At 38.3% G+C, this 14,258-nt stretch overlaps 1 protein-coding gene across 2 annotated transcripts in view; it reads left to right on the forward strand.

Moving 5' to 3' along the window:
• Positions 1-14,258, forward strand: part of TMEM39A (transmembrane protein 39A) — a 34,205-nt gene that overhangs the window by 5,213 nt on the left and 14,734 nt on the right. The window contains exons 4-6 of one of the 2 annotated variants that reach the window (XM_081138944.1): positions 1,179-1,321; positions 8,107-8,329; positions 13,878-13,961. In XM_081138944.1, the coding sequence (XP_080995070.1) occupies positions 1,209-1,321; positions 8,107-8,329; positions 13,878-13,961 (420 nt within the window). In that variant the 5' untranslated portion in view covers positions 1,179-1,208. Of the gene's footprint in view, positions 1-1,134; positions 1,322-8,106; positions 8,330-13,877; positions 13,962-14,258 lie in introns of both variants that reach the window. The other variant, XM_081138943.1, reaches the window with a different exon arrangement.

Consider the following 14,258-nt stretch of genomic DNA (forward strand, 5'->3'; position numbering starts at 1 on the left):
GCCTGTCCCCTCGTTAGGGGCCGGTCTGTTGAAGTTTGTAGCGTCTCGCCATCCACCTACCCCCCACCACATCCTCTCGCCTCTTCCATTTCATTTCATTTTATTTTTTTCCCTCTCCACACTTTTCTTTACCTTTGGGCAAGGACCAGCAGCCCCTACCCACATCCAGCAGTTTGAATGCTTTGTCTCACCTGGCGTTTATTAGACTTCAGTCAAAAGCTGTAGGAATACGGCTTTCTGCGGTAATGTTCTGAAAGCCAGGATTTTTTGTTGTTTTTGGGTGTTTTTTTTTACAGGGTGTCATTCTACAGTGTTTAAGTTGTATCGTTTAGTAAACAAATTTTCATATCCATATTGGAAGGAGCTGTGATTTTGCCAGATTGATGAAGACGGTTTCTTTTAAGTGAGGCTCTTCGTCTGTGACTTATATTTTACTCTTGAGGTTTCAGTAATTTCTAACTGATCTTACATACGTTTTTCTGGAGTGGGCATCCACTTGAACTCCTTCCAATGTTTTCACTCTAACGTATGGAGATACCACCTGAACAGTTCTCCTTTTACAGAATTGTTAATTGTTAACAATCGTCATTGTTAATCCTGACAACAACCTCTGTAGGACAGGGAACACTTTTTTTTCTTTTGATAAAGAAACTCAGAGATTAAATGCCTAAGTTTAAAGTCAGATAACATGTGACACATCTGATCTCAGAACCAGATCCCCTGGTAACAAAATGTAACATTTTGTACAGTGCTGATTCTCCTCTATTTCAAGAGGCTTACTGTGAAATATTACATTTGAATTGGAAATGTTTATATTAAGTGTTTCTTGTGAATTTCTACCTGATTGTAATATCTTTCATATGCTATACTTAAGTGACAAAAGATACAAATTGTGACTTCCCTAGTGCTGAACAGACCTTAGATCAGAACTTATGCTTCTGACCTGATCCATTAGAGTCTGAGTACTCATTTCATTAGAATAAAGTAGTTAGTAGATACTGAACATTTGTTTGAAAATCTGGTTTTACAAGCCCTGCTCACTCAGTTTTTCTGGTTGTTTTGTTACGTTGCCTAGTTTAAAAATAGTAAACTGATATTTAATTTTTTTTTTGGTTTTATTTTGTTATTGTTCAGAGTTGAAACAGGTTGACAACCATTAACCTGGGTTGCAACTACAGGTGGCACTGGAAGCAGACTGGTTCCCGGACATGCCCGGTGGAAGGAGGGGCCCTAGTCGGCAGCAGCTAAGCCGTTCAGCTTTACCCTCTTTACAGACTTTGGTTGGTGGGGGCTGTGGCAATGGAACAGGCCTGAGAAACAGGTAAAGAAGAAATAAGATTATGTGTAATTTGTAATATCCTGTGATCAGTAAGACTAATATAGAAGTCATCATGCTATTTAGGTATTTGTTTATGAAGATTATTTCTTGACCCTGAAGTAGAAATCCTGCCTTGAAAACTGAAAGCTCAGTATTTCAGAATACTTGGGAGGCAGAGAGTTGTGATATGGGGCCCACAAAGTGAAAGCAGTTTAATTCTTGTGGATGATAATCCAAATTCTAGTCATCACCTTTTTAGCTATTAAAAGAAGGGAGGAATGAATTAAAGTACAAAGCTTTTTTCTGAGGGCAAATTAAAATGGACAGTTTATATGAGATTCTAAAATTATAAGTCATATTCTACCAAGGGTCTTAAAAATTATTTTCTTAAAAATATTGTTTGAAATTAATAAATTGTCAGCTGTAACCTAAACATCTTAAGATTTGTGTCATTTTGTATGAGAATAAAGAACTTGATTTTTTAAATGGAAATTTATCACTGTTTCCTAATTTCAAAAGTTAAGATGAATTAGTTCTTATCTAGGATAACTCCATCAGGAGTTTCAGTCATGTAGCAGTGGGAAGAGATGGCTTTTACCTGCTTGTTTGGTCAAAATAATTTTTGCCAGCTAATTTCTGCTTCTTCCCTGAACAGAGTTTTTTCTTACTTTGATTCTAATTTTCAAATCTGGTAATCAGTACTACTGCTGTCTTATCAGGCCCTCCTCATATTATTTGTGTACTTCTCTCTTCCTGGACTATTCTCCCTTTTTCTTTCTGACTTTCCAACCCAAGTTCTACTCAGTCTTCAAAATCAATTCTGATTTTAGCATTTCATTGAAGGGGAGTCTCCCTGAAATTTCAGTTTGAAGGGATTTTTCCAGTCTCTGATTTTCATACTAATTTTCAATTGAAATTTTATGGTTATGTATACAAATTACTTATAATTTATTCTAGAGTATTATATTTAACTGTCGTCTTTGGATTTTCTCACTTTAAAAAGTGATACTGAAAAACAAACAAACAAAAAACAGTGATTCTATCTGCTTCATAGAATAATGTTGAAAACAAATGAAACGGTAAATTGTAACTTTTTAAAACTTTACTCTGAATTTACCAAAATTTCTACAAGTAACATGTATTATTACATTTTTTAAAATAAAGAGAATAAAAAGAATGAGAATATGTGAAAATGCTTTTGAAGAAAGGTACTATGTAACATGGATATTTAGGTGAAAGATGTTTCCTATATGAAGTCCATGCCTTAATTTTACTAATATATAATTGACTGTCAACTTAGTGATTCAGTACTTTGAAATTGTAGTAGAAAATCATAGCTGTGCTTAGCTAGGATTCTGGCTAGCTGAAAAAGTCTACCTCTGTGCTTCCCCTCTGACCCCCGTGTGTGTGTGTGTGTGTGTGTGTGTGTGTGTGTGTGTGTATGTATGTGTGTTTTATTTTTTTAGAGAGAAGGGAGAGAGAGAGAGGAAAAAAAAATCAATTTGTTCTACTTATTTGTGCCTTCATTGGTTGATTTGTGTATGTGCCCTGACCAGGGATTAAACCCTCAGGTTTGGTGTATTGGGATGACACTCTAACCAACTGAGCTACCCACCCAGGGCAGCTCTCCCTCTATATTACCTCCAGTAGTTTTTGTTCATTTTCTTCTACTTGGGCTTTGAGGATTCCCCTAGATAATTATGTTCTCAAGTTGTCCCACGGAATCTCGCCTCAGTGTGCCAGTCTCTGCTGTAGGAGTGCTTAGAAGGAAGGAAGAGGCAGGTGGGCCTAGCATTCTAGGCTTCAGGTTTCCTAGTCCTTTCCTAAGCAGACTAATTCCTCCTCTGAGTTTTAAGTATCGGGATACCATGTAAAATACCTTTTGGGGAGGAAAAATGAAGTGTTCTGCTATTAAAAAAGAGCTGAAAACCATATTCCTAGAGGATTATGCTTGCACTTAAAGTCTGCAAGTAGAGTACTGGGAAGAACTAGGAATATTTGGAAGTTACCTCTGCTCTTAGGTGGGTGTAGCTGTGATCACGTATGCTTTTCTCTGCCTGCCTTGTAGCTCTTCTATCCCAGCTTTCAAGGTTCCAATCCGGTTGCCTCGATCTACCATTCTCCACCCACTGTCCTTTTTTTTTTTCTTTCTTTTTTTTTTTTTAATTCTAAGAGGGGTGCCTGGGTTGGGGAGGATGGTTGTACTTGGGGTTTTTTTTTGTTTTTTTTTTTAAATAAATATATCTTTATTGATTTCAGAGAGAGGAAGGGAGAGAGAGAGAGAGAGAGAGAGATAGAAACATCAATGATGAGAGTGTCATTGATTGGCTGCCTCCTGCACGCCCCCGACTGGAGATCAAGCCCACTACCTGGGCATGTGCCCTGACCGGGAATGGATCCATGACCTCCTGGTTCATAAGTTGATGCTCAACCACTGAGCCACGCTGGCCGGGCACCCACTCTCGTCCTTTAACATATATTTCTCTTTTTTTTATTGATTTCAGAGAGAGAGAGAGAGAAACATCAATGATGAGAGCATCGTCATTGATCGGCTGCCTCCTGCACGCCTCCGACTGGGGATTGAGCCTGCAACCCGAGCATGTGCCCTGACCAGGAATCGAACTGCTATCTCCTGGATCCTAGGTCAATGCTCAACCACTGAGCCATGCCCGGCTGGGCAACATATATTTCTTTAGCAATTAACTGGGGTGGTGGGAAGAAAAATGTATTTTTCAACAGATTAGAATAAAGTGAAAGATCGTAGTTGTTCATGGTTTGAAAAGTCACTGTTATTGAGTGATTATTTTGTGACATTTTTACCTCAAGAGGTTATTTTGGGAGAAGATGGTTCTATATTTGTTTCTTGATGGGAAAAAAGCAGCCTAGAATAGGCGATGTAAGACCTGGGGTGAGGGTATAAAGAATAGGGATAAAAACCAGGGATAGATTCAGGAAGGATGTGTACAAAGAAAGGCAGGCTCCAGATGGGGAGGACTCTCTTCTGGAGTGTCTGCAGAGTACTGAAGCGAGAACTAGGTAATTGCTTAAGTGTGATATAATTTTGGATGATATCTTTGATTCTGCAAGGTCAGCTGGAGAAGAGAGCATTGTGGCCAGACTGGTTAAGTTAAACTTGAGAATGTCAAAGAGCTAGTTTGGTGACACAGTCAAGATTGAAATCCATAGTTCCCTGTAGTGTTTTCCACCTGTAGGGAGCAGGAATTTGTTCTTGGGACAGCTTGCTTAGATGATTGCCTTCTAAATGAGGAGATATTGTTAGTTTCTGAGTTTCCTAGAGAGATTTTAGTTGAGGGAGAATCTTGTTTGAGAAGGACTAAGTGAATTTTTCTTTGTTTTGTCCATGCAGGTACTTTCTTAATAATATCACTTGAGCATGTCAAAATGATCACTGCTTTATCCCTTCTTATTTTTCTTTATTCCTTTGAAACCTCCTTGCTTTGTCCATTGCTTAGCTAAATTCTGTTGCTTGCTGGCTCCATAAAAGCCAGTCTCATACCTGCTATGTTAACTCTTCCTGCACACAAACTTTATATGCAAGGATGAAGCAGGTGTTCAGCATAAACCACATTGCACAAATGCTTTAGGCACAGTGAGCCACTCATAATTTAATAAAACTTTTATGTCAGTAAGGGTAAACTTGACTGTTTACCAGTCAAGTTCCCAGATGCCAGCCTTGAAAGCAGGCCTCTCTAAGGATGGCTTTGCTGAACACCTTTCCTTTTGGGATTTTGGAAGCATTTGTACAGCTAGGCAGAGAGTACCTCCATGGCCAGCCCCGTATAAAAACTTCGGGTGCTTAGTCTATAATGAGCCTTCCTGGTAGACAGCACAACATGGATTATCACAAGTAGTTGCTGAGAGTTAAGTGCATTCTGTATGACTCCGCTGAGAAAGGACTCTTGGCAGTTTGTACCTGGTTTTCTCCAGATTTTTACCCATGTACCTTTTCCCTCTGCTGATTTTGATTCATACCTGTTTGCTATAGTAAATCTTAGCTGTGAACACAACTGTACGCTGAGTCCCATGGGTCCTCCTAGCAAATCATCAAGCTTGGGCTTGGGGACCTGCAACACAGTTTAAAAGACAATAGTCAGTGTTAACATTGAGTTCTTTAAAGAGAATCTGTTCCAACCCTTGTATTATAGACAAAGAAACTGAGGCTCAGGGATATAGTTACTTTCTCAAAGACCACAGCTGATTAGTGGAAAATCTGGGAGAACTATTCCACATTGTATCTCAAACATTTGTGTATCTGCTTTTCTTGAATCTATTTTGATATCCTGTTAGAGGAATAATCTTTTTTTTTCTTTTCCTTTTTTTAATAATACCTCTGTAACTAATTTTCTGAGATATATTGACTAAGTGTGTTTGTTACCTTTTGGCTTTGGTGGGGCGCCAGTTAAGAACTTTGACCATATCTCCTCTCTGGCTTTCATCTTACTCCTTATTTCCTCTTTCCCACTGATACTCTGGATCACTTTATTTGACCTTTGTCTCCGTGTCTTCTGGCTTGATGTATAATGGCCAAGGTGTATAGAATATCACAAGTGTAGGTCTTTTGTACTTTGTTTTGAGTATCTTTCTTGAGGCCCAGCATTTTACTGACTTTTTTAGCAACAGAAGCACGTTAGTTTTTACTTGGAAAAATTTCTGTAAGAACCTTTTTAACCTTTAAATTATAACATCTCAGCATGCTTTCCCCTTTCATCTAGTTTTGACTGAAGAGGAATTAGGATTTTTATTTTGTTCTAGAGTAGAGGCTCATAACCTTGTAACAACTCAGAATTCTTTATTTCCATATTTTATGATTAACTGGAGTGAGGGAATATATTGGCTGCTGGCATTAATCCTCTCTGTTCAAGTTCACCACCTTGTACAACTCTGGAGGACACTTTTCATGCTGTGTTCTGTGTGAATCATATCTTCTGGGGTTGTAAAGTGCTGTGGCCCATCTCCCAGAATAGATCAGAGGGCTGTGGTGTTCATGAATGGTTTATAATTGAGCAGGTAGGGTTATGAAGCTTACTGGTAGATCATAGCCTACTCCTTGATAAGCTTGTTCTATTAGAGGATACTCTGGGAATGAGAGGAAGACATTTTTATAATTTTTTCTGACTCCTTCCCTCCCCCATCCCTGTTCTTACCTTCTAGCTCCTGTGCATTTCTGCCATGTATTCTTAACTGTTCAGAATGACCCGGGTTTATATTCCCATGAGTCACATAAAGTACTGTGAATGTCACATACTAATGCTAGAATTCTATATTTGGAACTTTTAGAGTAGAATGGTAATGCTAATACTGTCCCTTTCCTAGAATCTTCTTTGAAAATATCCAAAGCAGCCCTCTTTTTCATGTTCTGTAAACAATAATAGACTCTTAGATCTCTGTAACTATTTCCAGATATATATATATATATATAGTGGGAAATTTTATCATTTTAGATAGCCCAGCTATTTCTGACCAATAAAACAGCTTGGAAGAAAGAACAACGAGGATATAGGAATTAAAACTTGTATATTTTAATCCGTGTTTTAAGAGATCTCTTTTTCATGACTGCATTGGTCTGCTGTCTTCTCAAACTAAAGTTATATATTTGCAGTAAACTAGGAAAAGTATAGTCTCTGTCCTTAAGATTATGGTGTGATAAACAAGACATACATGTATATGTATATATGTATATATATATGTATATATATAATGATATAATAGTATAAAAGTACAATGTTAAAGGCTTGTGTTACATGCCACTGAGTCAGCTCCAGCTCCTGGTGAGCCTATGAATTAGTGATGTCTACAGTGTCCTGAATTCAGCAATGTTCTGTAGACTGGTGCCTATGGCTACTTTTATAGCATCAATCCATCTCACATATGGTCTTCCTTTTTTCTTGCTGCCTTGTATTTTTGCCAGCATGAAGGCATAGTTTGGGTGTAGTGGTGGCACAGAGGAGAGATGAATCAATTTTGATTGAGTAAATCACAGTAAGCTTTGTATAGGATATGCCTAATCATTTTAAAAGTCTTGAAGGACTTTGTCAGTAAATGTGTATCTGAGGGGTTAAGGAGTCTGTTAAGCAGAGGGCCTCACAGGACACACTAAAAATTTTTTATATTCTGTTGGCAGTGGAGAGGCATTAAAGGGGTTAATTCAAGAGGGTAACATTTTAGAAAGATCCAAGTTTCGCTTTAGAAAGATCTCTGAAGGAAGGTTAAAGGATTTGGTAAAGGGGAATTGAATTTATGGGGATTTCTATAATAGTTTAGATGAAAAATAGTAACTGCTTGAACTAAGTAAGGCAGCGGGGTTTAGAGAGGAGGGTACAGTTTGGAAAAAGGTTTATAAAGTGGAATATATAAGATTTAGAAAGTGATTGGATATGGAGAGGCAGAAGGAAAGTTCTAATATGATTTCCCAGGTTTTTTATTTGGGCAGCAAACTGGATGGGCCATGAACTAGGGCCAGGACTACAAGAGGAGGAACACAGAGATGTCCAGTAGACAACGTGATAACATGGGTCTAAAACTCAGCAGTGAGCTCTATGGAGAGAAGTTTTTCTTTTCAGCTTATGGGGATAATGGAAGTCATGGCCACATAGTAGATCACTGAGAGGGTATGTGTGGAGGGAGAAGACGAGCCAAAGATCCTAGGGTAGATTTTTGGGGAAGGCCAACAGTTAAAGGGTAGGTGGAGAATGAAGCAGGGGCCCTTTATTCTGTATGACACTGAAGGGTAATCACTATTTGAGCTAACCCTAAGTTTTCTCTTCCAGGAATGGTAGTGCTATTGGCGTTCCGGTCCCACCTATCACAGCCTTAATCACCCCAGGCCCTGTTCGTCATTGCCAAATTCCTGATTTGCCTGTGGATGGGAGCCTGCTCTTTGAATTTCTCTTTTTCATCTACCTGTTGGTTGCGCTGTTCATTCAGTACATCAACATCTATAAAACAGTGTGGTGGTATCCTTACAATCATCCTGCCTCTTGTACTTCATTGGTAAGTAAGTCTTCATCGGCCTTTAAGTTCTTCATATTACTTAGCCAAGAAACTAGTTGGAAAACCTGTGTGTAGAAATTATTTTTCTTTTAATAAAGTGTTTTTCTGTTAAACCACATTACTTTCAGACATGTAATGTCGTAAGATTGTTAAAATATAAAATATCCGTCTTTGGTCCATGACTAGAGGAAGTAAAAATATAAATGAAAATGCAGAATAACTTAAATAACTTAAATAACTTATTATAATAATATCACAGGAAGGTTTTGATATTTAGCTTTCTCTGCACCATGTTATATTTGTTGGAAATTTAAGGTGCCAATATGATTAAATTCTAGGAACTCTACCCTTTTAATGACTGTACTAGGATAATGGAAGCTTCTATAAATAACCCCCCAATTTTTTTATTCAAACACATAGCAGTCTGAGGCACTTGTCCTGCTTGGCAGGAGTAGCACACTTCCCATATGGTCAATCGGGACCCTGGCTGACACTGACAACTGTCTTCCAGTGTGTGGCCTTCAAGGTGGCTGTGGTCCATCCCTACCAGCCAGAAAGGGAAAAAAGGAAAGGGAAGTATAAAGGAGAGTTTCTTGTGGGCTAGGGTTATATCATTTTCACATGTGTCCTGCAAGGGAGGCTGGAAAATATAGTCCTTTTACTGAATTCATTGTTTCCCTGAATAAAATTGGGTTCTGTTACAAAAATAAAATGTCGACAAGAACTAGCTAGCTGTCTCTGCTAAAGTACATCACAATATATTGTAGGTTTCTTCTATCTTTCTAGTTAGGAGGACTCTGATAATCTTGATGCTGAGAATGTTCTCCATAGAAGGATATATAAAATAATGGGAAGGCTAGTCAGGTGACTTGACAGGTAAGGGGTTGGCACTGGCAAATTTAGGTGGGTACTAGAGATATGTGATAGGAGAAAGCAAGCTATTGTCCTGGGTAGTGTATATATGTTTCTGGATTTATAAATGATTAGAAAACCTCCCTGGCTTGGTGCACATAGAAAGGAAGTGCGGATGAAACTCTTCAAGATGGTATGGGAAGGAAATAAACATTTTTCTTTTACATGTTTGTATCACTTGGTTGTTCCTGGAATTAACCATTCATAATTTTCTCTTCATATTGACCATTTACCTACTTAATCTTAGGTGAAGAGAATTTCAGTTTCTTTAAGAATTGTAATGATTTAGTGCCAAATTATATGCTTTATTTTTAATAGTCTTTTTCCCACCTGAATTTTGAATTTATTGAGTGTAGAAACTGTACTTTATCCATCCTTCTTTGACCATGGTGTTATAAAATGAAGAATTTGGATTAAATGATCTTTAAGGCTTCTTCCAGTTATATAGCTCTATAAATACCTCACTCTCTTAACAGTGACATTAGCAAACACTTATTAAAATATTTACTATGTTCTTTGCAAGTATTATCTCATTTACTCTTTGTAAAAACAGGTAGGCACTACTGTCTGACTCCCATTTTATGAATGAGTTATATGAGACCTAGAACTTATGAGACTAGCTCAGAATCACATAGTGACACAGTGAGCACTCAAATCCAAACCTATCTGCTATGCTTAACTTCCCATATTTATTCTATATTTACTCTGTAAGTACATTATACAATTTCTACTTTGACATCATATGGAAACTTCTCATTTGTTGAATTTTCAGGCTAATTAAAGAGCTTTTCTCCCAGCCATTTCTGATGAGAGTTCTTTTAAAAGTCTCCTGTAAATGTTGCTTGAAACAAAGGGAGCCAGTGTTCCTCTCAGTTAGGAAGCTGTTTCTATGCTGCTGACTCCAAAATTATGCTTCCTTTGCTCTAATGCAAACCATCAAAAATGAGTGACCTTCACTTGCCCATCTCCCCACTTTACTCAGTTCTGAATTCAAGTTTTATGTGATACCTGTTTGGCAGAATCTAAATCAAATCTAGAAATTCAGTTGCAAGAAAGTCTGGAAATGGCCTTAGCAGGTTTTGCTCAGTGGTTAGAGCGTTGGCCCATGGACTGAAGGGTGCTGGGTTTGATTCCGGCCAAGGGCACGTACCTCAGTTGTAGTCTTGGCCCCAGTTGGGGCACCTGCAGGAGGCAACCAATCAGTGTGTCTCTCTCGCATCGATGTTTGTTTCTCCTCCCCCCCCCCCCCGCCCGCATCTATCTCCCCCCCCCCCCTCTCCCCCTCTCCCCTTTCCACTCTCTCTGAAAAGTAATGGAAAAAATATCCTCAGGCGAGGATTAAAAAAAAAGAAAGTCTGGAAATGTAGTTTTTAGCTTCCTAGTCTCTGCTGTAGAGAGGAAGGCACATTTAAAGGAGGTTAATGTGTGGACTGACTCACTCATTGGCCACATGTAATCCTTGCTCACACAAAGCTCAAAATTTAATTGTGGAGCTAATAGTAACATAGGTGGAATAGCAAATAAGACTTGATTCCATGAATCTGAAAGGGTTCTGAATCCTTGAGCTGTTCAAAGATAAATGGGCTGCCAGAGACCTAGTTATTGCCCATCACTGAAGGTGTTCAAGCATAGCAGGTCACAGCCTGAGAAGGATTTCTAGAAGAGACTTACACCCCAACTAGTGGTCTGTCTCTATTAAGTTTCCTTCTATTATGCATGCCACACTGAGAAATTTGTCACATTTACATATTAGGTTTTTCTTTTTCCATTTCAAGATCTTAATAATTATCAAAAAGAAAATGTGGATACCTAAGTATGTAAAGTATCATTCTAGCTATCAAGAAATTAGCTAAATGAGTCCTAACCCTAAGAAACATAAAAGCTATAAGTAGTATAGTAAATTATTCACAATAGTCAGGAGTGGAGGGCTCTGATTAATCAAATACTCTGGTTTATAGAGTTAATAATAAGCAGATAAGTTTGCATTGATTTAGAACTTAACTAAATTTGCTTAAAATAAGATACATTAGGGACTTAAATCTTGATATTAAAAAATGTCTTAGATGGACTGGTGATGCATAAATAAGACCCCCAGATATTAGCTAGGAAGTCTAGTAAATTTGCTTGCATTTTTTTGGAGGAGTGGGGTGAGCAAGGAGGGGCCTCAAAACTAAGAGGGGATAAGTACTGTTAGAATCCAAAATACGTAGAGGGAAAGAGATGATCTGAGGGATGTTTGTGAGCCACTTTCTTGACATCCTGGCTGCTCTGCCTTTAAAATGTATCCCAAGTCTGTCCACTGCATCTCCATAATCATTTCTCACCTGAATCAAAAGGAATAGCTTCTTAATTAATCTTGCCCCACAATAATATATTCGCCACACAGCACTCAGTGTGAGCATTTTAAAATACAAATAGAATCATGGCACCCTTTACCTGAAACACTTCTATTTTTAATCACCTGAGGATATTTTTTCTACTGATTTCTTAGAAAGAGTGGAAGGGAGGGAGGAGGGGGGAAGAGAGAGAGAGGGAGACAGAGACAAATATCGATGGGCTGGGAATCGAACCTGCAACCAAGGTACATGCTCTTGACCAGGAATTGAACCTGAGGCCTTTCAGTCTGTGGGCCAACTCTAACCACTGAGCCAAACTGGCCAGGGCTTTAACCACCAATTTAAACTGGCTCTGTACCTCCCTTCCCAGTCACTATATTTTTTAATTTAAATTTAAATTTAATTTTTTATTTTTCAAGTACAGTTTACATTTAATATTATTTTGTACTGGTTTCAGGTGTACAGCGTAGTGGTTAGACAATCATATACTTTACAAAGTCGTCCCCTGGGTATTTCAAGGACCTACCTGGGACCGTACATAGTTATTACAATATTACAATAAAGTACCCTATGCTGTACTTTACATTCCCATGATTATTTTGTGACTACCAATTTGTACTTCTCAGTCCCTTCACCTTTTTCACTCAGCCCCCACCACCAGTCCTTGTTTATCACTTTTATTTCTTACAAGCAGTTGTCACTATTTGAAATGCTTTGCATCTTAGCTTGTTTATTGTCATTGCCCTTCCCCCTCAAACACATTTATTAATGATATGGGTTTAGCTGCTGTAATAGGGTGGCTAAAACAGAATAGAAGCTCAATTTTCTATTAAATAAAAATTAGGTGGGTGATATAAAGCCAATGTGGCAACTCTGTACCTGTTGTTCTGCCACCCCCAACATGCTTCTTCCAAACCGTGGTCCAAAGTAGCTGCTCCAACTCCTGTCCTCACATCTGGCCAGCAGGAAGGAGGAAAGGAGCAAGACACAGCTTCTTCCTGTAAGAGCGTAGCTGGGAAGCAGTACACATCACTTTCCCGTACATCCCTTAGCCACAAGTAGTTTTTTCAAGGGAGGTGAGGAAATGAACCTTTAGTTAGCTAGGATTCAGTGCTCAGTTAAATTCTACTGTGATAACAGAAGGGACAACTATTAATCTCTTATCCCTCTGCCCTCTCACATCACAGTAAAAAGTAGGATCCAGGAGAGCAGGAACCTTGTCTATCATTCTTCAGCACTGTGTCCTCAGTTTCAAGAAGAGTACTTGGCACATTGTGGGTGCCCAGTACATATTTATTGAAAGGATTAATTGAGAAATTGAACTTTTCATTCTGGAAGGGGAACTGTGGAAACCTACAGACTCTTTGACCATCAAAATGAAAATATATCCCGATTCTGTTTGGTGCTAATGACTTTTCATTTTGTTTATTATCACAGTTACATACACAGACTTAGAACTAGAAGGAATCATGTGTCCATCTAGATAATACCATCATTTTATAGGAAGAAGAAATCAAATATAAGACATGCTTCTAAATCAAAGTAAGAAAAACTAAATGCATGTAATTGATGTATCAGTGAGTAGGGAGTTTAGGTTAGTAGATGCCTAAACATAAACTCTTAGATCAAAAGAGACCAAGAACAGTAACTCCTAAAGGCTGGGAATTCCAACTGATTTGTTAAATTTGACACTCATAAATATGACGTTTTAGATTAATTATTTTTGCCATAATTCTGCAGGTTATCACTTGTTAACCCGAAGTGGTAATCTTTTCTCTTTAATACAGTAAGCTTTTGAAAAAGGAGAGGAATACATCCTGATAGTTTAAAATAGTGTTCGAAAAGTTAAAGCAATTTGTCATGGAAGAAGTAGAAGATAGGTAGCCTCTTCAAGATCTCTCAAATTCCCGTGGTTTGTAAGTGTAAGGTGATGTAAGGAAGATCTTTTTTTTTTATCCTCACCTGAGGATATTTTTTCCATTGCTTTTCAGAGAGAGTGGAAGGAGGTGTGGAGAGTGAGAGAGAGAGAGAGAGCAAAACATCAATGTGAGAGAGACACATTGATTGGTTGCCTCCTGCATGCTGCCCTGGTTGGGCCGGGGATCAAGCCTGCAACCAAGGTACATGCTCTTGGCCAGAATTGAACCTGGGACCCTTCAGTCTGCGGGCCGACGCTCTAACCACTAAGCCAAACCAGCTAGGGCTGAGGAAGATCTTTTGAGGAGGCAAACCTCTTCATGTAATAGTTCCAACTGGATATAGGTATTTCTTTCTGATGAAGGTATTTGTTTCTCTTACAGAATTTTCATCTCATTGATTACCACCTGGCAGCATTCATTACAGTGATGCTTGCAAGGAGGCTTGTATGGGCCCTCATCTCAGAGGTAACAGTTCATTCAGTATATTCTGTCACTTGTGGCTAGAATTAGTTACTAGAATGGGTTCAGTTTGAAAATGTGAAATGTCCAAATAGGATTTGAATATAATTATAAATTTCTTTACTCCCGTGTGAATTGTATTAGTTCTTTTTAAAAGTTTTCCCTACAATAAATATATTTAAAATTCAAGCGTGATATAACTCAAAAGAACTGTTAGAAGTCTCACTTGTCCAGTAGGAGCTCATTTCTAGCTTCCAAATTCTTCAGTACAATCTTTCTAATTTTAATAGTTACAGTAAAAAT

The sequence above is a fragment of the Miniopterus schreibersii genome (genome assembly GCF_964146895.1).
Source record: "Miniopterus schreibersii genome assembly, chromosome: 5".
NCBI classification, from domain to species: Eukaryota; Metazoa; Chordata; class Mammalia; order Chiroptera; family Miniopteridae; genus Miniopterus; species Miniopterus schreibersii.